This window comes from Pieris napi, chromosome 6 (genome assembly GCF_905475465.1).
Source record: "Pieris napi chromosome 6, ilPieNapi1.2, whole genome shotgun sequence".
NCBI lineage: Eukaryota > Metazoa > Arthropoda > Insecta > Lepidoptera > Pieridae > Pieris > Pieris napi.
This window is the reverse complement of record NC_062239.1, coordinates 11,833,931-11,859,109: the sequence shown is the minus strand read 5'-3', so window position 1 is coordinate 11,859,109 and position 25,179 is coordinate 11,833,931. Positions and strand designations below refer to the sequence as shown.

The 25,179-nt window shown below is 34.0% G+C and overlaps 1 protein-coding gene across 3 annotated transcripts in view; it reads left to right on the top strand.

The window, feature by feature from the left end:
• The first annotated feature begins 11,619 nt into the window (after positions 1-11,619).
• LOC125050200 (sodium-dependent neutral amino acid transporter B(0)AT3) overlaps positions 11,620-25,179 on the top strand; it is a 30,868-nt gene continuing 17,308 nt past the window's right edge. For all 3 annotated transcript variants that reach the window (XM_047649883.1, XM_047649881.1, XM_047649884.1), the window contains exons 1-3: positions 11,620-11,751; positions 15,006-15,687; positions 24,888-25,120. In XM_047649883.1, the coding sequence (XP_047505839.1) occupies positions 15,426-15,687; positions 24,888-25,120 (495 nt within the window). In that variant the 5' untranslated portion in view covers positions 11,620-11,751; positions 15,006-15,425. The remainder of the gene's footprint in view (positions 11,752-15,005; positions 15,688-24,887; positions 25,121-25,179) is intronic.

Here is a 25,179-nt window from a genome sequence, read left to right as displayed (position 1 = left end):
AGTTACTTTTTATTCAACTTTTTTGTAAAAAAAACTTTGTTTTTTTCCAAATAATAGTTTAGAACATATAAAATTCAATATTTTAATTAAAACTAGTTCTTAAAGTAAGACGTATAAGAAGATATATATAGATAGACTACAATGTCTAATTTAGTAAAAACTTTATAATTTTTATATTTTGGATATTAAAGGGTTTTATTTCAGGTTAATTTTGAGTTAGTAAGTGTGATTATAATTAATAAATTATTAAAAAATCGACGGAGATAACAAACAAGACCACCCTTCGAAGATGTCGAGTTTATAATTTGCTATAGATCAAGGGCTAAGATTCGTTGAAGGTTTCAGTATACCCAATTGCACACTATGTTTAATAATATTTCATTAAATAATATGATTCCCTACAATTTCGTATTATTTTAAACTAGCTTTCGCCCGCGTTGATTTTGTGTATCAAATTTTATCAGTCTCTTTCTCTTTCTCAGTTACTTTTCCAACCGTGTATTATATGTATAGCATAATTACACACACCTTTTGAAAGAATCAGTATTATAGGTAAAAGCTACAAAAATAGACGCCGCCTGGTTCTTCGTTTTACAATAAATAAGAATGCTAAAATCACTATAATTAAATATTTTATTATAATTAAAATTATCTTCATGAATTGTATTATTCTGCTTATTAAGGTATTTTTCGTTAGAATGACGCCATCAAGATAGAAAAAGATGTCTTCAGGCAATGTTCAATTTGGTATAAACATATATTCATATAATTCAGTTTCAGTTTTGAAATTTAATAGATTTTCTTCCCTTTGATGTAGAGACTCTTGGGCCGTGGGGTTCAAGTGCTATAAAGTTATACAGATTATAATCAAAAACAGCTAACGTTGTTTTTAATCAATATTATCTCTGGTTTGTGTTTTAGCTAAAACCAAAGACAATTATAGCAATTTTTATAAAACGAATTGATACTCGTACAATGTAAAACCCCACAGACCCATAAGAATGAATATTCTGTGCTAATTAAGGTCAAAAATGACATCAGCGAGGGCTTTAATTGGGTTGAAAGATTAATTACATCTATGACTAAAAGCATGACTTAATCGAACGAATTATATGCTATTTTACACAATTTATGCGTATTTAAAATTATGTAATTTTCTAGTCCATTCGCTTTATTTTTGTGCTGTTATGTTTTTTTTAAGAAAGCATATTTTCATTCCCTAGTAGCTGTTAAAAGAAAGGATATTTTCATTTCCTAGTAATTTTATATATATTTACGAAAACACTCGTCATAAAAATGCGGTCTTATATGTAAAAAAAATTAACTGTTTTGTGGTAAATAAAAACTGCATACATATACTATAAACATTAGCGTTAATCCTGAAGATTTACTTTCTTAGTTACTAGCTCCGCTCAGCGACTTAAAAATGGCCTCCGAACTGAGAATCATCCAGCGCTACCTTTGCCGCCAATTGCTGGCTTTCAGCTGCAGCCGGTCCACTGTCAAAATTAAAAATTCAAAAATTATTTATTCATATAGGTAACAAAATGTACACTAAGAACGTCAAAAAATAAATATATATGAAATGCTTCTAATTTTACATTTACTGGCAGTTTTCAAATGAAGGGCGTAGAACGGAAGAGAAGAACTGGCAATAAACTCGTCACTCTTTTTAATCGCCAAGTTTTTTTTTTACACAATGTTTGTGAGGAGCTGCAAGCATTAAACCATGTTCCACATGACATCTTAAGTAATAAAAAATAATAAAATAAATTAAAAACAAAGATTTGTCCTCTATCAGCAGGAGGCATGGTGAAAAAGGAGCACGCACTTACATAGTCGAAATAACTAACATCACCGCATACACGAATTCAAGTCCGACCAGTCACCACAAGTAGCACCCGGTCACGAGTATGACTTATGGCCAGCCATCCGTCAATACCACCGGATATCCGATATCCTTACTAGGCCGGCTTAGGTAAGCCGAAGATCTATGGATAATATTCAGAGACAAGACTTAGACCTAAGTGTTCCTTTTTTATGTCAAAAACGTATTCGAATCCGATTGATATAGTTAACGTCATTGACAGTTGCTCTATAGCATTTGAAAATAATTTATTAATTAATGATTTATTACTTCTTTTATGAACACATTCACGATTTCTATCGATGTCTCGGAACATTTTCTTCAGCTTTTCAGCAAAAGCCTGACACACAGGCACCTGATCACCTACTTGCCATTTAGATTGACAAATGATGAAACAGATTCAGAGATGTGAGGCAAAGAGGCCAGACCTAACAAGGTTGTAGTGCTACTGGTTTTTTCGTTATTCTCGCAATCAAAATCTATGGGCGATTGGTGTGTAAATCATCAATAGTGCATCAATAAGATAAGATAAAGGCTACTTGGAAAATTATAAACGAGGAGACTGGAAGAACCTCCAGAAAGGATACTGAATTCAAAGTGAACATAAACGGCAAAGTAATTAGTTCCGACCTCGAAGTAGCCTCTGCATTTGAAGAGTTTTTTACTAACATTCCTTTAAATACAACCAGCGTTTTAAATTCTTCACCATCAGCCGCCCTTTTATTATTGAAAAAGAATGTTCCTGTATGCAATCATAAGTTTGTATTTAGCCGCATTAGCTGCAATGACATTATAAAAACATTTAAACAGCTAAAAATAAAAAAAACTAAAGATCTTTGGGGTGTATCTGTTTTCATTTTACAATCAGTAATCAATACTATCAGTTCAGAGTTGGCTATAATATTTAATGAATGTATAGATTGTGGAGTCTTTCCAGACCAGATGAAGATAAGTAAAATCACACCGTTATTCAAAACGGGCAGCACTTCGGACCCCACAAATTTTAGACCCATATCTGTGCTGCCGGCTTTGAGTAAAATCTTTGAAAAAATCATTCTTGAACAATTATTGACACATTTTAATAATAATAAAATTATGCATAGCCAGCAGTTTGGTTTTACAAGAGGTCGCTCCACAGCAGATGCTGGCATTCAATTAATTTCCGAGATTTTAAATGCTTGGGAAAATTCTCATGATGCCATTGGAGTTTTTTGCGACTTATCAAAGGCTTTTGACTGTGTCCATCACGAAATCCTAATCAAGAAACTTCAACACTATGGCATTGGCGAAAGGGCGCTCAATCTTGTGGAATCATACCTGAGCGATAGAATTCAAAAGGTAAATGTAAATGGAGCTATATCACAGGGATCCTCTGTTACTATGGGAGTACCGCAGGGCTCCATACTTGGTCCCTTCTTATTCCTTGTCTATATAAATGACCTGCCATTTCTTGTAAAGGAGCTTCACGAGATAGTACTGTTTGCTGATGACACTTCGCTTTTATTTAAAGTGAAACGACAAAATCCATCACTTGATAACGTAAACAGTGCCATCTCCAGTGTAGTTCACTGGTTTAATACAAATAATCTTAAGTTAAACGAAAAGAAGACAAAATGTGTTAAATTTGTAACTACAAATGTAAAAAGTAGTCATTCTCAAATAATAATTAAAGACGAGGAAATAGACTTTGTTGATAATGCGGTGTTCTTGGGAATTACTTTAGATAGTAAACTCCAGTGGGGCCGACACATAGAAGGTCTTTCGAATAGGCTAAGTTCCGCAGCGTTCGCAGTTAAAAAGATACGCGATCTTACGGATGAGAACACAGCAAAGCTTGTTTATTTCAGCTATTTTCATAGTATAATGTCATATGGTGTTATTTTGTGGGGTAATGCAGCTGACATTAAATCGATATTTGTAGTGCAAAAGCGGGCTATAAGAGCGATCTGTGGGTTGTCCCCATGGGAGTCGGTCCGAAGCAAATTTAAGGAATTACATATTTTGACTCTGGCAAGTCAATACATTTATGAGAATATTTTGTATGTGCGGAAAAATATAGATATCTTTAAAAAGAATAGTAGCTTCCATAATTATAGTACTCGTAATAAAGACAAAATTTGCGCACCAACCAGAAGGCTGCATAAAACGAGTAATTCTTTCCAAGGCAATTGTATACGTTTTTTCAACAAAATCCCTAGTGAAATACAAGCGTTGTCAATAAATAAATTTAAATCGTACATTAAAGTAAAACTGCTTACTAAGGCTTATTATAATATAAATGAATATTTAAACGATCCTAGTGCTTGGATATGAGTTGCTCCAGTATATATTATAGGTAACACGACTGAATCTCTCGGCTGCATTTCCAGACTCTGGGGCGATCGTCAACATCCACGACTGTTTTAATGTAAAGTGGGAACAAACCGTGATCCATGTGGTATCCAATTATTTCAGTATTATTATTATTTTCTTATGTAGCCAAGTCCACATTTCAAGGATCGTCATGCTCGCTTAAATGTCATTGCTTGTGGCGGCGTCCATGCGTCGGGTTGTCTCTCTCCCTAAAATATGGCGAGGGGGCCGATGGCTGGCCATGCGTCATACTCGTGAACGGGTGCTGCTTGTGGTGACTGGTCGTACTTGAATTCGTGTATGCGGTGATGTTAATTATTTCGACTATGTGTTTGCGTGTTGTTCCCACGAGAATGTAAGTGCGTGCTCCTATTTCACCATGCCTCCTGCTGATAGGGGACAAGTCTTTGTTTTTATTTATGTTCTTATTATTAATTACTTAAAATGTCATGTGGAACATGGTGTAATGGTTGCAGCTCCTTACAACCGTTGTGTAAAAAAAAAAAAAAAAAACATGGCGATTAAAAAGAGTGGCGGAGAGTTTATTGCCAGTTCTTCTCTTCCGTTCTACGCCCTTGATTTGAGAACTGGCAGTAAATGTAAAATTAGAAGCATTAATATTTATATCTTTAATGACGAATCACAAGTGTACATTGTGTTACCTACGTGAATAAATGATTTTTGAATTTGAATTTGAATTTGAATAGTTTATATAAATAACTAATCCATAAACAATACGAGTTAACCTCTATAATTATTGAATATTTAACTATACATAATTAAATGTGATCGTGTTCAAATCTGTATTTACACTTCATGCTATGTAAAAATTGATCATTATTTTATCTATGCCCGCTTGCGTTGGCCTTGTTACGATTGGCTCACTGCCAGAATTAAACTGAAAATCGATGGAACACACTAATATTTCTATACTTCCTGTTATAGAATGCGTTTGAGAACCTTTAAAAGAGTTTGAAGAGGTTACTATTATTTTATTATTAATTTAGAAACGTGTAACCGACATTACGACGTGGTATCTCAAAGAATAACATATAGAAAGAACCCTTAAATCTAGGTCTGATGATTATTATCCTTACATCTTCGGCTAGGTACGCTGGATCGATAGAGTGGAGGACCGGCTGCAGCTGAAAGCCAGCCATTGGCCGCAGGTAGCATTGGAGAGGGAGGGCTGGAAGATTCTTCTTTCGGTCCGCCAAAACACTTTTTGGGGCAGACGGATTTTTAGTACGCAACTAATGTTTTTTAGACACTCGCATCATTTGCGGCTCCCAAAAAGTTTATTGTCGAAAATAGAACACGGGTCTACCGGGTTAGTCGCATTGAAAATATCACGGAAGTATTCAACACTTCGGTTTAAAAAAACAAGAGATATTATATTTTATAGACATCATTAAGCTCATCTCTATGTACACAGGCATAAAAACAGTTTTTGAATTGGAAGCGACAAAATAGGTCGACCACAAACATTGTATGAGAACGTTACTGGCTGTGAATAAAACGCGTGCGGACAAAATTAAAAAAAAATCATGCGTATTGCGTACAAAGTACACATGTCAGAAGTGAAACTTCTTTGTAAAATAATTATTATTACGGTAAAAGCCCCAATAGACGATCATGTAGATACATATAGATATACAAATTGAAAATATACGAAATTCTATTTTTAAAATTAAAATTTTGTGCAGAGAATTTATGAAATTTTAGTATTTTATATTTTATGCTAAATAATTTATTGAAATGTCAAATGACGAAAAAATATAAATATCTGTCGGCTTCAATCCCTTTTCTTCGACAAATCGCTGCACATCTTCGTGACGCTAATATTATTATTATTGAGTTTAATCCGTAAAAATTTTATCCTCATGCGCCTAAAAAAGTTTCACTTCAAAAAAGCGAATCTGTTAAAGTAAAAACGCGCGAAACTTTCTTATGTTATTTTTTGTTCAATTTCGAATTTAAGATTATATTTATAAATGTTGTCTTTAGGTTAGGGGTACCGGGTTCGACTCCCGGTTCGAGGGCAAGTTTTAATTTAAATTTATTCTCGGCCTTTGGGAGGGTTGTGCGGTACCGGGCGAGTGCTTAAACCGTACATGGAGGACACGCTCGAATTTCTAAAGACAAGCACGAATTATAAAAAATCCTATACTTGACGCTGGCTAATGCACAAATCATGCCAGAGCCATAAAAAAAATAAAAAAAAATGTTGTCTGCCTCAAATTGCCACAATTATATAAATAAACGTAATTCTCATGAGTGACCTGTGATTAAGTGTAACCCGAGAGAGACGATCTTTAATTCGAGAGACGTACTAACTCCTAATCAAAAAACTCAAATAATCTAATGTTACAAATAATAAATTATATATATACACGTGCACCTGAACGAAAAAACCACTGATGGGTTTAACCTTGAGAGCTCGGAGAGCCAAACATACTTTTATAGATAAGAGAAATTAAATTATCATTACATTTTAATTGTTTAAGTTTTTTTCTAAGAGAGTAGTTCGTGCTGTTTTTTTTTTCCTTTATGGCTCTGGCACGGTTTGTGCATTAGTCAGCGTCAAGTATAAGATTTTTATAATTCGCTGTTTTAATTATTTACAGTTTATGAATAATAAAAAACTAAGGAAACTAATCGCGACATAACATACATGATTGGAAACGCATTAAGTTTACAACAAAATCAGAATAGTTACATAAGGGGAAAAATAAATCAAAATTAGTTATTATTTACAATAAATAGTTTAATGTTATTATTTATAATACTATATACAAGGGGATTTAAATCTCGAAGAAGTAAAGAAATATTGGTAGGAAGGGGAACAGAGATAGAGATACTAAAGAAGTATATAAGGAAGAATGGTCATATTTAGGACAAGAAAAGAAAACATGATTCAGGTCAGAATAGCTCTCGCCACACTCACAGGCGTTCGTGCTGTTTGGAAGAAAATAGTTAAAGCAGTAATACCTATTTCATCCTTTATATTTTTAGACATAGTCTATGTATATGTCTATACATAGACATAAAATTTATTACTAACAAAAACACACACACATAAACACACAAAATAATCAAAGAAAAAAATAAAATAAAAAATATAATGAAAGATATAAAAAAAATCCCTTTTCCCATTAGGTTCGTTTCAAGTGTGAAATGCGTGTGTGCTGTGGCTGTAATTGGCCCTGGCTCAGCATTATGCTGAGGAGCAGAATGTTTTTTGCATTATTACTTCTTTTATGAACACATTCACGATTTCTATAACTCGATGTCTCGGAACATTTTCTTCAGCTTTTCAGCAATAGCGTCAGCGAAAAGCGATCACCTCTTTGTTGACGCTGAAAACCATCAACTCAATGGGTCCTATAGTCGATCAGGCCTTTCCAGCAATTATATAAATAGATTTAAATTCATAATTTTTTATTGACCGTAGTGCAGTCATTTAATGGCGCCTTTTCAATCAAGAGGTAATTTAAAAAATCGCAATTATTAAGGTTGAGGACGTTTTATTATATAATTGTCAGTCCCTGCCATCTACTTGACCCATTCGCAATGAGTGATTGTATACATTTGATAGAACTATACGGACTTGGTACCAATGTAACGTAGAAGAACGTACTAATTCTAATAGGCAAATTTCTTTCAAAAAAATTGGCCTATCAGTTAAGTTCTGCCAAAAATTAATCTGGAATTGTATAGGAAAAACTCCTTTTGTATGGCAATCAAGGTTTATAATAATTTACCAAAAGCATTTAATGATCTTCCCACTAGAGTTTTAGACCAGTGCAGATAGCCTTTAAAAATAATAAAAAGTGAAAAAAATTACAGTAGGATGAAACCCATTACAAAAGCAGGGGAATATGATCAAAATAAAAGGAAAAATAAATTACGGTCGATCTGAGGTCGGGAAGGGGTAGGGGGGGGGGGAGTTTTAAGGGTAAAAAACGGTTTATCTCGATTTCCGGCAAAACTAAAAGTCCTATCGAAGAAAACTAAATGGCAAAGTTGTAGGTAATAAAAAGATCTAAAACTTTTGTATTCACACATTTTTCACATAACCTAAAAATTTATGTGAAAAAACAAAAAACCAACTTTTTGGTTTTTTATTTCTATCTTTTACAAAAATTTATTTTTTTAAACGAAATTTGGTGAAAACTTACCTTATTATGTCCCAAATATACTGTGATTTATTTGATTAAAAATATTTATTTTTTCACCTTATTTTGAATTAATATCGAAAAAACACCCTAATTTTCAATCGAAAATTCTGACGTCAAAATTTCAGCTTTTTTCAAAAAGTTGGTGTGCTTTCAGTTCGTTGAAATCTCTACTTTCCTATGGTAAAAAAATATATATATTACCATAGTAAATCTTCTCAGAAAATGCAAAAAATCGTATGCAGTAACGCCCAGACCCGTCATCCCCTTCCCTACTTCTCTCCGCCACTCTTTTTAATCGCAAAGTTTTTTTTTGTTTTTTTTAATGTATTACTTTTCAAAAAATTCTTATTCTATTAATGATTATTTGCGTGAAACATTATAACTAATATTAATTTGATAAAGTAATGATATATTTTAATAATGTGATATTTTATCACTACAAATAATATAAGAATCGACTATAATGGTATGACACATAATGTATGTAACTTCTTAATAAAACTCCTTTTAAGATAAATTTGCACGCCATTATGTGTGGCAGAATATGCGAACTTAAGATTGTACCACCATACCATTTTTGTACCATATTCTCGCAAATAAATTATTGTTATTGTTAGGCTGGGAACCTATTGCTTATGGGCGGCGATTAGGAATATGTAGATCTAAAGGCCGATAACGCACTTGCTGTAATTTTTGAAGTGAAAACTTCTTTTGCGGCGTTGTACACTTTTTTTGGAATGGGTGAAAATGTTAAACTCGCGTCAGGACACGTGACCTGATCGAAAATTCGTAAGACGGATGGAGAGTAGACAGCTGGCGCGGCGTATTTAAGTAATATAAATAGTCATGTGTGTGTACTATAGCGCAATAAATAAATATTGTATTCTAACACATAAATGATAGTACTTTTATACTGATAATTAAAACAATTCGTGCAAAATTATTCGCTAACCATTCCGAAATATAAAAATGCATAACGTTAATATTCAAGTTTTCACTTCTGCCGGCACTCCCGGAGTGCAACCCGTCGTTTTTTTGTCATCCAGCCTGGCAATGTGACAGTCCATGGGCGGCGTCACTCAACATCAGGGTTCTCCTGCCCGTTTGCCAACTGTTACATAAAAAAAGAGGAAGTATTTATTTTAATTATTTATAGAGGTTCATGAGTGTACGTCATCATCATCATCATCAGTGGCTATACATGGTGGCCCTTAGCCTCCTCAAGTACACTTCCCCATAGCAATATATTCAGAGCTTCCCGCGTCCAACTTCGAACCCCTATTGTATCGATGTCCTTGACAACTCCCAGCTACGCAGCGTCGGTCTACCAGGTTTTCTCTTGCCACCGGGTTGTGAGTTCAGTAAGGACCTTGGGGTTCTGTGATCCGCCATTGTGTACGAACTCTCGATATTTTAGTATATGTTGAATTTCAATCAACCGACGCAAATATAATAATGCTTCGAAAATATTTTCATATTTAATTGACATTTTATATGTGTAATTTATGACTATTCCTTTCTATAATTTATGACAAGTTTTAGTTTTGCAACCAGTTGTAAGAACTATGTTTTTTGTAAATAGAACATATTTCTTTAAATTACTTTTGATTACTAATAGTGTTTAACATTGTCAGAATATAATAAAGATGCATGAATTTCGTTTAATGACCTAAAGGAAAATGACAGTAACCTTATAAAATAAGTGTTATTAATTTTTAAGCCATACTCTTATTTTTCTTCACAGCCGGGATAAAAATAAACATTTTCACATTTCCGAGTTTAAGTTTCATTTCTCCTTTTCATTCATATTTGATCGTTATCAAATTTTTTGCATGAATGACTCAGCATTATTACGGACTGCACAGATTTCTACAGCGTTGTGTAATAAGACTTAAAAATCAATAACGAACCTAGCTACCCTAACTTTAGCTTAGTCTGCGACCCCATGCAAACATCAACTTGTCTATTGAAACAGATAAAAGTAATCAAAGATGCAATCATTTCTTAATTTTTTTGTTATTTATGAAATGTTGTATTTATTTTCCATCTAAACACCGTTTTTCTTAAACAAATTGCATGTCCGTTCTTGACGAAAACGTCCGATTAGCCACGAAAAGGACCGAGTCGTTTCAAGATGGCGGCATTTTTCGCGCATGCCCATTTCCTATAAAATATGTGACGTCACAAAAAATAGTGATGTGGACAACAACCCCCTGAAATAAACTAAACCTTATATTTTTGTTTAATTAAAATATGTTTCGCCAAGTTAGCGTAGAAGTTAGGCTCGCGACTAAAATCGTGCGGTTCGTGCAAGTAATAATCGTTCATACACCGAAGGAAAACATTGTTAGAAAACCAACATGTCTCATATCAAAGAAACTACTGTTCATTTTATATTTATTTGCCACCTAAAAAAGGATATATCTACAGAAGTCTGAGGCCAAAACAAAGAGTTGTAGCCCCACATTTAATACTTGACGTAAAGTTTATTATATCTTTGTTCCTTCGGATACAATAAAGACGGAAGCTTATCGATCCTATTGTAAATATTACATAATCTTATCTTAATCTGTAGGACGAAAACAAACAAGATTTTCCACGAAAAATCCCTTTGCAAAAAACTATTTTTAACGCGTGATTTTGGCAAAGGTTACCTTATCTTAATTATCTTATTATGTCACTGACACGTTAATGGATCATTAAAAAAGATAACGTAAATATCGGTACACCTGTTCAAGTTTTACAAAATGGCGTCCAAAAATTTGTATCTATTTTGAGCTTTTGATAACATCTCTATTGGCTGTTTTGTGCCAGGATCGCTACCGTATTCAAATATACTACACTGCTCACCATAATTTTAGCGTGGGTTCGGCCTAGTGCCGCGCGACCTTCAACCCTGAGTTCGTGAGTTCGGATCCCGGCGCACGTATTTTTCTTTCCATGTGCACAATTGACAGTGCTCGTATGGTGAAGGAAAATATCTTGAGAAAACCGAGACACCGTAGACCCAAATTCGACAGTGTCAGGCACATGATGAGGAAACTATCAAGAAACACATTCAGGAATCTGAGGTCAAGAGCGAGGAATGTTGAATGATTTATTTTGATTGTATATTGCTTATTAATCAATGGAAATTCAACCGAGACTCTTAATTTAAAAAATATTAATCAGCCATGTCAATATAAAACTATCGATAAGAGTCACGACTCTAGCACTGCAGAAAAGTCGTCAGTATGTGTGGGACGCCCGTTGCGGATGTACCGCGTTCGCTATTTGAATGAAAATTATTGCGAGTAAAAAAATCTGTGAATGGCCAGTGTTTAATAATTGTTGAATGAGGATTTACTAAAGGTACTTATAAGATTTTTTGTGAGAGCGACCGCTCCAATATAATAACATCGGCATTAGGTTACGTAAAAATTTATAAATTTAAAACACAAAACCGTATTTTTCATAAAGAAAAATATAATTAATTAAGTCGCGGTGGATTTTCACCCTATTTTAATGATATTATTGTTAGAATTTTAACGATAGTGATAAATTAGAGCATTCCATATATTTCCTTTTTATAATGTGTTAAATCTTCGCGTAAAAATTAAATCGTCTATTACACTATAGACAAAATTTTCAGTACATAAATTTCAATCGATAATAACAGAACATAATTTTCACTTTCTAAATTCAAATTGTGATTAAAAATTATTGGTGTAGTCTAGTATTGATTGTTAAGGGGAGGTGCCGCGGGGTGGGGAAGGTCAGGATCCTGGATGGTTTCTCACCACGTGTAGATCCCATTTCACGTGACGGGTTTCGAATGTCCTTGGCACACTATTTTTTTATATGGAACTGAAAATAAAAATACTATTAAGTCTTTATATACCATGAAAACGCACTGTACAGTGTACATATATCATGTCAAAATATAATGAAAATGTCACAATATAATCTATTAATCTTACATGTCATATATTTAATAAACATGTAAATTTATGCTAAAGTAATTCTATTTTCTAAGAAACGCTATAAAGAGGCAAGGTATATTTGTCATAGATAATCTCAAAAATATTTGTAATGCAGCTCTGCAAAGCCGGAACATGCTTGTATTTAATAATAATATTGTCTAATAATACTTCTTAGTCTTAAATTAAATCCATTCGTTTTAACACAGTTATAAAAGCACCCCTAATCATATGCCAATGGAATTCATAGATATTTTCCTGTTTATAGATTCCGAATAAAGAAATATAATTTAATGTTTAGTAAAAAACGGTCCTTAAACTAATTCTGATTGTTTTATTAAGTTTTGTTTTTAAATAATATTGTTGTAATAACGCTTCGGTGGACGCAAAAATTGTGACCAATTTGTATTCCACCGTCACACATAAATTTTTGTATTATTAAAAAAAAAACAATTTGTCGATGCGCACAACGCTCCATTGTAAAACATTTTTTGTGGGAGACATAAAAACTGTTTTGTTATATATCCTTGTATGATATTATTCTAAAGATAATTACTGATGAAAACAAGCGGGGCGAAGCCTCAACATTGCCTTTCAGATTATTACAGTAATAGTAGATTTAAAAATCTCGATTTACATAACCTATCATTCCGAATGCTTTCCAGTATTCAACTGAAATGTAATACAATAATATTTATGTATTACAAGTTGTGTTTAATTAGTATTAAAAAACAAGCAATAAATACATTATAATTTAATAGAATAAAATATATTTGCGTATATATTATTATTTTGCATTTCTTGAATATATCTTAACGTGTAAAACTGTGTGGGTGTACTGTAATACCCTCAGTAGGTCATCAGATCGATATCTCGTCACGCCATTTTCAGCCGTTAAAATTCATTCCGTACTTATCATACATCTTCAGGGAATTGCTTTTTAGCGTAGACAAAAAGTATAGCTGGCTGTAAAATTTCTTTTTAATATTAGAAAGTCAAATGCACTAATGAGGTTTAATGTTTTTAAGTTTTATAATTATGTTAGTCAAAAGACGTGAAGTCGTGAAGTGTTTTTAAAAAAAGAATTCTCAAGATATCGTCGAAAGACCGTAGCCTGGCCACAATTTATTATTTATTTTAAAAAAAATATTGGCAATATCAATGGTTATGTATGTAACTGATTTTTTTTCTGATTGATGTGATGTAATTAGAATAATTGCATTTTAATCGATCAGTTTATTTGTTTTACCAATATTGTTTCTATTATACTTTACCCCTAGCTATAACCCTTTGTCAGTGGTCAGGTCTTGAACCCTTTTCGTGAGCTTAGACCAGTTTGACAAGAGGGGGAATGTACAAAGGTTTTGCCTGTCCTTGACACAAATGCGTACACACCCCTGTCTGAGGCTAGACGTTCAAAAATATTTCCTTTATATACATTTTACGAGTTTATTACGGTGTAATAAATAAATTTCTATTGTTGATTGTATAGACTTCCTTATTCCTAAAATTATAGATTCAGTACTTATTTATTCACTATAGTTTCATTACACTTGTTACAACAAAAATAACATACAATTCTAACGGCTGAGAGCAATCGTTTATGTCCAAGCAACTGTAACTAAGATACATCTAAAAGTAAAACAGAGAAATGCAAAAGAAAAAAAGAAGACGCAAATAATGATATTTATGTAATAAACATAAAAAAAAATTAGAGTACGTATAAATAAGCCTAAAATTTATTAACACTTGGTCCTTATCACACTTGCGTTAATTTGCAAGAAAATACACGAGAAATATTCTTACTATGTGAACGTAATATTTCATTTATTTTTGTGTACCGTACACAGTATCATCGGTCGGAGCTATGTAATTAAATAGCTGATTAGTTAACGTCTGATTTAAGAGAGTTAAATAACCTTTTTAGCTGTCAATTGCATCTTCGGTATTTTTTGCTGAATATCACGAGTATTAGAGAGTAATCACGGTCGTCATATATTTTTTGGAATGCTTAAAGGAAGAATACTCATCCGGAAACATTGATTACAATTTATGGTATGATTAAAGAAATGTTTACGTTATATTTAAATTTAGCCGCAGTTATCATAGATAAACTTTGGCATTATGCCAAAACGTTTTCACAAATTAAGCCATAGACGAAAGATTTGACCCATATTTTCAGCTTTAAGTTTTTTAACATTGAATTACCCACTTGTTTTACGGGTTAAGAGTGTGTGTTTTTTTTAATTAATCAATCCCAGACTATGATCAAGCCAATTGAAGTATTAAAATAATAATTATTAGCAACGTACGTTAAATGATAACATTCTTTATTAACATTAAAATCAATGGTGTCTTTGAAATTGTACGAGCCAAGGCTTTCTTAGTTTTAAAAGCCTAACGATTTCCTAAATCGTCGGAGTTACGCCCCGAGAGTATAGCCAGACGTAGGCACTCTCTTCCGTCTTCGACTGTTACATTGCATTCATTCGTTACATAGCAATTCATATTTCAATATATAGAGTAAAACTAAAATCCTCTATTATTTAAAGCACCCCGATGACCCAGGAACCGTACAGAAATAACATGTTCATTTCGACTGGTTTACTCTTGTATTATAAACGTCCACATATTTATTTGTTTCAGATAAGGCAGTGCTTTCAACGACGAACAATGGCGGCGATAGACTATAACCACATGTGCTAAAACCACAGTCAATTCAGTGCAATATGTGTTATCTGTGGTTCAATTAACGTATCCGTTTAAAAACCTAACCTATATGCACAGAGAGGCATCTAACGTATTAGACTCACTAAAACTACGACTAAAATTGCTCGAGAGGACAAGGACTTACGTTAAAGTTATAGAATTTATAAAAAAAGACGCCATTCGGTATTACAAATACATAATACAAGATATAAAATATTATGAACATATTCATAGGTAACGATTATCATTCAAAGAATCTTGTCAAATTGAAATCAATTTGATTTTTGTAATATTTAAGACAATAATTGCACTGGTTAATTTCGCTTAAGAATTTACAAATTGTGATTTAAAAACAAGATGTCGGCAAAGGCAGAACCAATCGGGCCTCGGAATGGCCACGAATTGGCCCCGTTGAATACCAGGGCGGATGGCAGCGAACGACCTCATGGGGTTACCATCGTTCTACAGGGTTCAAGGAACTCATTACAGCACGACGCCCCCGACGAAGATAGAGCGGCATGGTCCGGAAAACTACAGTTCTTCCTGTCAATTATTGGATACTCTGTGGGCCTTGGCAACATTTGGCGCTTTCCGTATCTGTGCCAACAAAATGGCGGAGGTAAGTTCGAACCTTTCTTGTTACTTACTTTATTACAGCAAACTGGTTTTAATTCATTTTTCTTTTGAAAATATACTCAAGCCATGTTTTAGCTGCACTTTACTTATTGTGACGTTTTATATGGCTTCCAATTTATTTGGAATAATGTGGAATTGACTATTATTTTGTTATCCTACGGGTTCTATTTAGTTATTCCACTAAAGAGTGGCAGAAAAACAAATAGATGCTCAAGGTATTTATTCTTTAAAAAGCTCTCTATCTCTTTTATTTAGCCATTTGTTCATCAATAAAATCGCGAAGAGCCGACACTCTTGCGTAAACTGTTGGGCTCCCGGTTGTTAGAGAACAGTCTCTAGTACCGAATGATACTATGCCGATATGTTTATTTTGGTATATGAGTGGACCACCACTGTCACCCTGAAAAAAATATTTATATAAAACATTGCGAGAATACGGGTACAGAACACTGGATTCTTGGAAAAAATCCAGTGTCAGGCACAGGCTGATTACGTAATGGTCTATAGACAAAACATATTTTATTTACTCTATAAATATGAGGAAAAAGGATTAGTGCCATATTTTATTTTGATCACAATACTTTATCAAACTTTTATGAAAAACGTACTTTATGGCTTTCTGTTAGTTGGTGGTAAGTTGATTTGACAGATATAATGGCTTTGTATATACTGCATATAAATAATAATTGCCTTTTAATTACAAGCCTATTTTTATAATCACTTACACTTTAACCTACATAGTAATCATAATAATTAAAAATTTATAAAAAGAAAATTAAAACATATTGAAAACTTTGGTCCCTGTGGCAGTGCACCTTTAATACTGGCTGAATTTCTTCGCTGTATTTCGATACTTATTCGTTGAGCAAGGAAATGAGCAGCTCTGGGGTTACTATCTACCAGTCGTCGACATAAATCTTTGGGCTACTCCAAAGGGAACGAAATCGAAGTTGGAGGAAAGACTCTTATATATTAGAGCCGTTTATTATTTTCCGCCTGTTCTGCGGCCGCGCCAGCTTTTGTGTTTGTCCGAAGGAGGTGAGAAATCCCGTCCCATCCTCCAAGGGATCAAAGATATCTCATCTCAATCTCTGGCCGCTTGCCATCGTCTCCAGCGATACTTGTTAGCTCCAAAATGACTTGTACATTGACAAAAGCAAGAGAGCGGCGTATGCAGCGTGGCGAGAAAAACGACCTGCACTCTTTTGGCAATGGAGGCCATGGTGTCCAAGGCTACTTACTTCAAAACCAACAGGTACACTTATGAGGAGTACGTAGGCGCACTCTTAAGCGAAGGCTGATGTCAATGCGAAGTGCCACAGGTTCCAAAAAGGTGCTAGTGTTTGGCGAAGGATAAGCATTAAGCCGATGTCTGGCATCCCTGTCGACCCCACAAAACAACCTTGCGCGGTCTGTTATTGAGGTGTGACCTAATAAGTGATGGAATTTGGATTTATAAAGAGGAAGAGCTACACTATGTCGGTAAAGAATATTGTAAATACTGTATATTTGTGTGTTTAAAATAGCTATATGTAGTTCTTACACATACACTTGTTTTTTATCCATCTGCAATCAGCCTCTTGGCTTTTATCAGACTTTATGACATGATTTTGAGGCAATTAGGGAATGCAAATCCAATAATTAGTTTTCCCTCCATAACTCGCAAACTATCAGTTTTCCCTCCATAACTCGCAAACTATCAGTTTTCCCTCCATAACTCGCAAACTATCAGTTTTCCCTCCATAACTGTTACCCTACATAACGCAGTTCGCAAATTCCAAGAGGCCCGAAGCTGGGGGTTTTGACGTGTTGCTGAAGTCTCCTTTTGTATTGTTCGGTTGAGCTTTTCAAAATCTATGTAATCTGTCTTCCTCGATTTTAGGCAATTCCCAAATATTTACTGATTTCAGCATTTCGTATTAACCTTGGCGTACCGCTCATATTTCGCAGTATTATGTTTTGTAGCCGCTGCAGGATTTCGATATTAGACTTGCTAACCCCAGAGCTGTATCTCATATTGGTTTTATGACAGTTTTATAAAAATAAATAAATCAGTGGAGCTACAACGTCTTTAGGTCAGGGTCTCAGATTTCTGAATCTTTTTCATGGTATTATAGGCAAGTAGGTATTCAGCCTCCTGTGCCTGACACACGCCGTCGACTTTTTGGGTCTAAGACATGTCGGTTTCCTCACGATGTTTTCCTTCACCATTTGAGCGTATGTTAAATGCGCACATAAAAAGAAAGTCCATTGGTGCACAGCCGGGGACCGAGCCTACGACCTCAGGGATGAGAGTCGCACCGTTTTTTAAATAAGAAGTTTATTCTCCAGACTGAGTGCGGCTTTTCTACCTAATAGCCACTTCATCAAGCTTATTATTAGATAGTAATGAAATGGAGTTAATAATAATGCTTAAATTTAAATAGACCAATGATATTAATTTAATATAAACTTACAAAACAAGCTCCTTTCCCCTTCAAACCGGCACAAATCATGCGAGGTGTTATATTTACATCCGTAATATTGTGATAGAACTCTTTGCATTCCTCATCTTTTACATAAGGCACATCCACTTGCAAGAGTTCATTAGACGGTGTACCGGGCTGAAATCATTTAAAGTATTTTATCGCATGTTACTGAGGTGGGTGCATGAGAGTAAATTTTTACGAAAACGTCACGAAGATGTGCAGCGTTTTCGTCGAAGAAAAGTGAGAGAGCGATTGAGACCGATGGAGAGAGTGTGAGAAGGGTGAATTAACTTATAGGAATTCAATTAAAAAAATGAATTTATGAAATATTTGTATTTTATATTTTATGCAAAATAATTTGTTGAACTCTCAAATGACGAATTGTAAATTAAAATGCCACGTGTTTTTATTATCGAAGAAATAAACTAAAAAAGTTAAATGTATTATTTGTATTAATTTTGGACTCTTAATAATATTTTAATGACAATTCAATAAATTCCTAACATATCTTCTTTTTTCCCTGCCTCTAAGTCTCGGTAATCTCAATCATCAATCATAATTTAAAAGTATTTGTGCAAATAACACTTACGATCGTGGATAGAAATTTACAAATTTGGGAAGACATTTTGGCCTATGACGCTGCGTACCATAGACAAAATGTCACAGGACAATATTATATGTCAAGTAATACTCGGGCTGTTTATTTGAGGTTATATTTAGTTTTCTATAAAATAGTTATTCCCAGTGTGTTTCGCTTTACGTAATAGCCTGTTTATTGTTATTAATGCAACCATCTTGTAGCTAGTTTTTTATGTAATGGAGGCAAATGCTCATCTGATGTTAAGTGATACCGCCGCCCATGGACACTCACATTGCCACTCGCAAGTGCCTTTTAAGAATTGGTACGCTCTTTGAAGGACCCTAAGTCGAATTGGTTCGGAAATACGTCAGTGGGCAGCTGGTTCCACATAGTAGTGGCGGCAAAAACTGCTTTAAGAAACGCTCAGTTCCGGAACGACGGACGTCGAGGATACGGATGGAATTTAAACGGTTACTGTGTATTTTTACTTACATCTGTATCTCCGAAACCTATAACTTTGAAGACTGCGTCATCCTCCACAACCATATCCCGCTCAGCTAATTTGAGTGGTTGAACTTTGCTACTGAATACCAATTTCTTTGCCAACTTTATCACAACGACGTCATAGTCTAACCCATTAGAGGTGGGTGGGTGTGGGTAGGCTTCCAAAATATCGTAGCGTTCACCTTCGTTTATTTTGTCTGTGCCAACTACAATTTCTGGGTTTTTCCTATAGGGATTATAATAGTATAATTTTAAAAACATCAGTGGCGCTACAACCTTTTTCAGGCCTCGGATTTCTGTGTGTTTCATGATTTGTCAATCAAATTATGGGTCGATGGTAAGGTTTCCTCACGATGTTTCTTCAAGAGAATGTTAAATGTGCACATAGAAAGAAAGTCCATTGGTGCACAGCCGGGCATTGAATCTACGACCTAAGTAAGGGAGTCGCAGGCTCCTACTAGGCCAACACTACTAATAGTGTAATTACAGATTATTATTATAATTTAGTCACACGATATGGGGGCTTATTCAAGATTAGTGTTGACAAATTTTCATACAAATTTAGTTTTCGACTTTCTCCATACATTACTGTTAAAGCATCTTAACTAAACCCCATAGAGACGGTTATGGTTAATTTTGTATTGGCCTCGTAATTTTTTGTCCATATATGCCTTTTACTATTAATAAATAACTTTTTCTTACCAATGTAAAAACTTCTTAAGATTATAAAATAATTTGTATACATACAAAGCACCATAGCAATGTGCAGCGGAGATCAAAAACTGGTCACTGACGATAGTCGCACCACACCCATGTTTAGAGTTTTTGTTCCTATAGATCGCGAAGAACGGCACCTCTTCTATTTTTACAGGTTTACCGCCGATAATGCCAATATCTACACAAATAATATTTTTTTTTAATTATTTATAAGTATACTAGCAGACTCGGCCAAGCGTTGCTGTGGCTAAGGTTTTAGATATATTACATTGTAGTGACCTATTCAAGGGAAACGGTAGGAGAACACCCGTCATGGGGACCACCATGCTTTTTTGGTGGTAATGCCATTAAATTGTAGCTTATGTGAAACGTTGGTACTTTCAACACAGCGCCATCTGTTAGAATTGTGTAAATAATAAACAAATATTTTGCAATAAAATAATATTGCGGGTATAAATTGAGATGTAAGCTATCATATCTTTTAAGTTGGATCAAACTACACACGGTGTGCAAATTTGTTTGAAATCGGTTCGGTAGTTTAGGAGTCCATAGCGGACAAACAACGTGACACGTAATTTATATATACTAAGATATGCAATTGTTAGATTTAAGCTGTGAGGGTTGCCAGGTATTAAGAGTATGCATTTATACCGAAATATTTTAAATAACCTAGAATTGGAAAGAAAGAAAAATCATTATTATACATAATAAAAAAAAATTTTGGTATAACGAACGTGCACTGCGCACACTAGGATTCCCTGTCGTGGGCAGATAGTTCCTTTTGACAAGTACGGTATTTGACGTAATCATTTCTACATAACACTAACATTATATAACTAAACTATTGTAACACGAGAATATTATTTTCCGTTTCAGTATAGGGCAGGTTGATGATATATTTAACATGTTAGCATTACATATTTTCAAGGTTTTGTCGGCAACGTTTTGTCGCCTTTGACTCTACGATTGTCATGTCCTAGACTATTTTTACAATCCAAGAACATGAACATGACAATCAAATTCAAATAAATACTGTATTTACAATTTTCTTAACCTACATAGTAATAATAATAATAATTAAAAATTGAAAAATAGAAAACTTAAACAAATTCAATAAGTTCAAATGCTGGTCGTGTCCGCATGTTTTAGGGACGGCACCGCTTTTTATATTTTGTATGTATGTCAATTTATATCATGTGTTTGTCCTAGATTTGTGGTCCAAATAAAAAAAAAGTTTGGTGCCAGTGTACCTTCAACGCTGGCAGCATTTCCTCCTGCTGAGCTGGCACCAGCTCTGGGGTCACCGGTATCTACTGTACAGTGCGCCTGTGCGCTTAAACTCCACGGCCCAAGAGTCTCTACTCCAAAGAGAACAAAATCGTACTTGGAGGAAAGACTCTAAAACTTGTGCCGTTTATTATAAATAAATTAACTTGAAAATAATAACTCACCATTATCTGGATCAAGTTCATCATTAAATAATAAAAATAGATAATAAAACCAATTGAAGTAATTTGACATTGTTAATTCTATGGTTATAATGTGCGAACGAAGAAATGTATACATTTATACTCACCGCAAGGCCAAGGTGTACTATTTAAGGCCAGTTTATTTAAACTCGGTTTATCGACCGTTAACAACAACCCATCACCATTAGCCGCGATATTTTTTATACACGTGTCTTTACTTAGACATGGAACATTACGATCTAGCCTAACTTAAGACTAATATGTAATTTAAATCTAACCTAATTTACTGATAAGGATACTTAACATAAGATAGTGTAAAATAACAATATTACAGTCTCTATTAAAGGAAAGATACTTTGTTCTTGTGTTCTATTTTAATTTTAATAAGTCGCGAATAGCAGTTAATTTATTGTTTACGGAAATTATAACATACTATAATTTATTGAAAAAAAAAAGAAGAAAATGATCTGAAAATAAATAACGATTATAATTATTATTAGATAAGTGTGTGGTTTATCAAACAACATACCAAACGCGATTGATGACGCGTAATTAAATGATTATACATAGCCAAACTTCTACTTTTTTTTATTTATTACAGAAATACATACATTATCCTTACAGTCTATATATATCCAATACGATAATATCGAGAAAACCTAAAATATAATATTAAACATATAATATACACAACATGGCTACTGTGAATTCTCTCTGCGAACATATACATATGGCGTATAAATAAAGCTATTTTGAGTTTGAGTTTAACATGTTTTCGATATAATGTATTGCGAATATAAAGTTTATATTAAACGTAATTTAAATATGTTTAAATAACAATAGTGAAACTGGCGTTCTTCAATTTTAACTATATTTAAACTATGTTAGGTATGTTGCACATAATTACAAAAAATGCCTTTAATTTGGAATGTATAGAATAACTTCATAATATAAGCAATTTAGAATATTTACTTTAAAAAAATTCAATTGCGCTACAATCTTTTTAGGTCTGGGCCTCATTTCTGTATCTGTTTCATGATTGTAAATTTGAAAGACACCTGGTGATCAGCCTCCTGTGCCTGACACACGCCTTCAACTTTTTGGGTCTAAGTCCAACCGCTTTCCTCACGATGTTTTCTTTCCCCTTGTGAGCGAATGTTAAATGTGCACATAGACAGTACAATGGTGAACAGCCGGTGATCAAACCTACGACCTCTGGGATGAGAGTCGCACGCTGAAGCCACTAGGCCAACACTGCTCGTTATTTACTTATTATTTACTTATTAATATAAAATACTTAGAGCAGTGTTGGCCTAGTGGCTTCAGCGTGCGACTCTCATACCTGAGGTCGTAGGTTCGGACCCCAGCTGTGCATCAATGGACTTTCTTTCTATGTGCGCACTTAACGTTTGCTCGATCGGAAAACATCGTGAGGAAACCGACATGTCCAAAAAGTCGACGGTGTGTGTCAGGCACTGGAGGCTGATCACCTACTTGCCTATTAGATTTAAAAATGATCATGAAACAGATTCAGAAATCTGAGGCCAAGACCTAAAGAGGTTGTCGCCACTGATTTATTTTATTTATATAAAATACTTATTATCACATTGGAGTCGTTAACCCTTATTTTATGGTGATTTATAAATCGATTTTCACCTTATAACTATCGTATTACTACACAATACAGTAGATAAGGATTGTAATTATATATGATCGCGAATGTCTAAACGTTATTAAAATTTCATTTTATTCGAGATTTCAGCGACAAAAAGCAAATGTCTATGAACGTGCTAGTGATGAAATATACAATATATCCAAGAAATATATAAGTGATAGGTTATAAAATTCAAAAATCATTTAAATTGTACATTTATGACTTGTCAGTAAAGAAATACATATTAATGCTTCTAATTTTACATTTTGTGCCAGTTCTCAAATCAAGGGCGTAGAACGGAAGAGAAGAACTGGCAATAAACTCTCCGCCACTCTTTTTAATCGCCATGTTTTTTTTACACAACGTTTGAAACGTTTTTTACACAATGTTTATAAGAACCAAGAGTTCAGCGGGTTATATAAAAGATATTTATGACGCATTACGTAAACAAATTTTAGTCTACAATCGTCGGCAGCACTAGACTATCGATTTGCTACGACGCACTGTCTACGCCGTAGACAGCTACGATGTGACGCAATAAAACATGCGGGATCATGATCTTCTTAACTGTGATCTGTTAAAACCGAATCACTGTATTAATAATACTGTTAATGTTTCATTTCCATTTTTTTATCTATTGATGTACTTATGTTTTCTGTTTCATATATTTTGTTAATTAATGTAATCTGTTTTGGCTTTGCATACTGTCTATATGTTTTGTTTTGTAATATAGATATGTGTAGCTGTAAAATTACTAGTAAATAATAAATAGATAAGGTTAGAATTCTGTGTATGTGTGGGTTGCACAGTCTCGTAAACATGTAGCAGACATCTTACTGATTTGTTTTGTTCTCTATACTGTTACTTTTTCACTTATATCAGCCTTGCGATTCTGTAACTCACTTTTCGAAATCTCTCAGCGGTTTTTGCAGCGGCGGTCGCACTCAAATCAGTCGTGAAGCAGTCATTTTACGATTTGGCATTCTGATAAACAATAAACTACAAGCTCCCTCCGCTTGTCCAGATGTAGTGTGAAATTTCTTAACGGAATACCATGAGATTCCAAAAATTACGAGAGGTGAGCGTTGTTAGTGGGAGGTGAACTCTTGGATTAACAAAATCGCACGGCAGTGCTTTATGTGTCAGCCCAAAACAGTTAAATTACACCTTTGATATGTGATTATACATATTGTCCTCAGTATATCATTTGATTAAGAACTTCTAAGATTCTAAGAGAACGAATATTGTCTCAATTTAGAATTTATGCTTAAAAGCTGTGCGTCGCCGATATTCCCGTTAATGTACGAACATGATTTTATACATTCTCGATACATAATTGACTAAATAAGATTTTACTACGAAGCAGTATAGTCATTGCAATTAAAGTTGTTAATTATAAACAAACAAACAAAAATCATTTATTCATATAGGTAACAGAATGTACACTTATAAACGTCAAAAAAAAAGAAATATACTATTATTATATAATTTTACATTTACTGCCAGTTCTCAAATCAAGGGCGTAGAACGGAAGAGAAGAACTGGCAATAAACTCTCCGCCACTCTTTTTAATCGCCAAGTTTTTGTTTTACACAACGTTTGTAAAGAGCTGCAACCATTACACCATGTTCCACATGGCATCTTAAGTAATATATACCAATAAAATAAATTAAAAACAAAGATTTGACCTCTATCAGCAGGAGGCGAAATAAATCGTGGGTAAATGAAATTAAAAAAGTAAAACATACTAAAATAGACTTTATATTTTCTTTAAACGGATCATTATTGCAGGTGCGTTCCTGATACCCTTCCTCATAATGTTGGTGCTGGAAGGCATCCCATTGTTTTTGATTGAAATGGCAATAGGCCAGAAGATGAGACTTGGCTCCCTTGGCGTGTGGAACACCATCCATCCTTGGCTTGGCGGTATTGGGATTTCCAGCTGTGTAGTTACCTTATTCGTGGCGTTATATTACAACGTTATAATAACTTGGGTGTTCTTCTATCTCTTTAATAGTATTCGGGTGAGTTTCAGTACCAGGTATTAACTTTTTATTATTATCAAAAAATGCAACACCTTAAT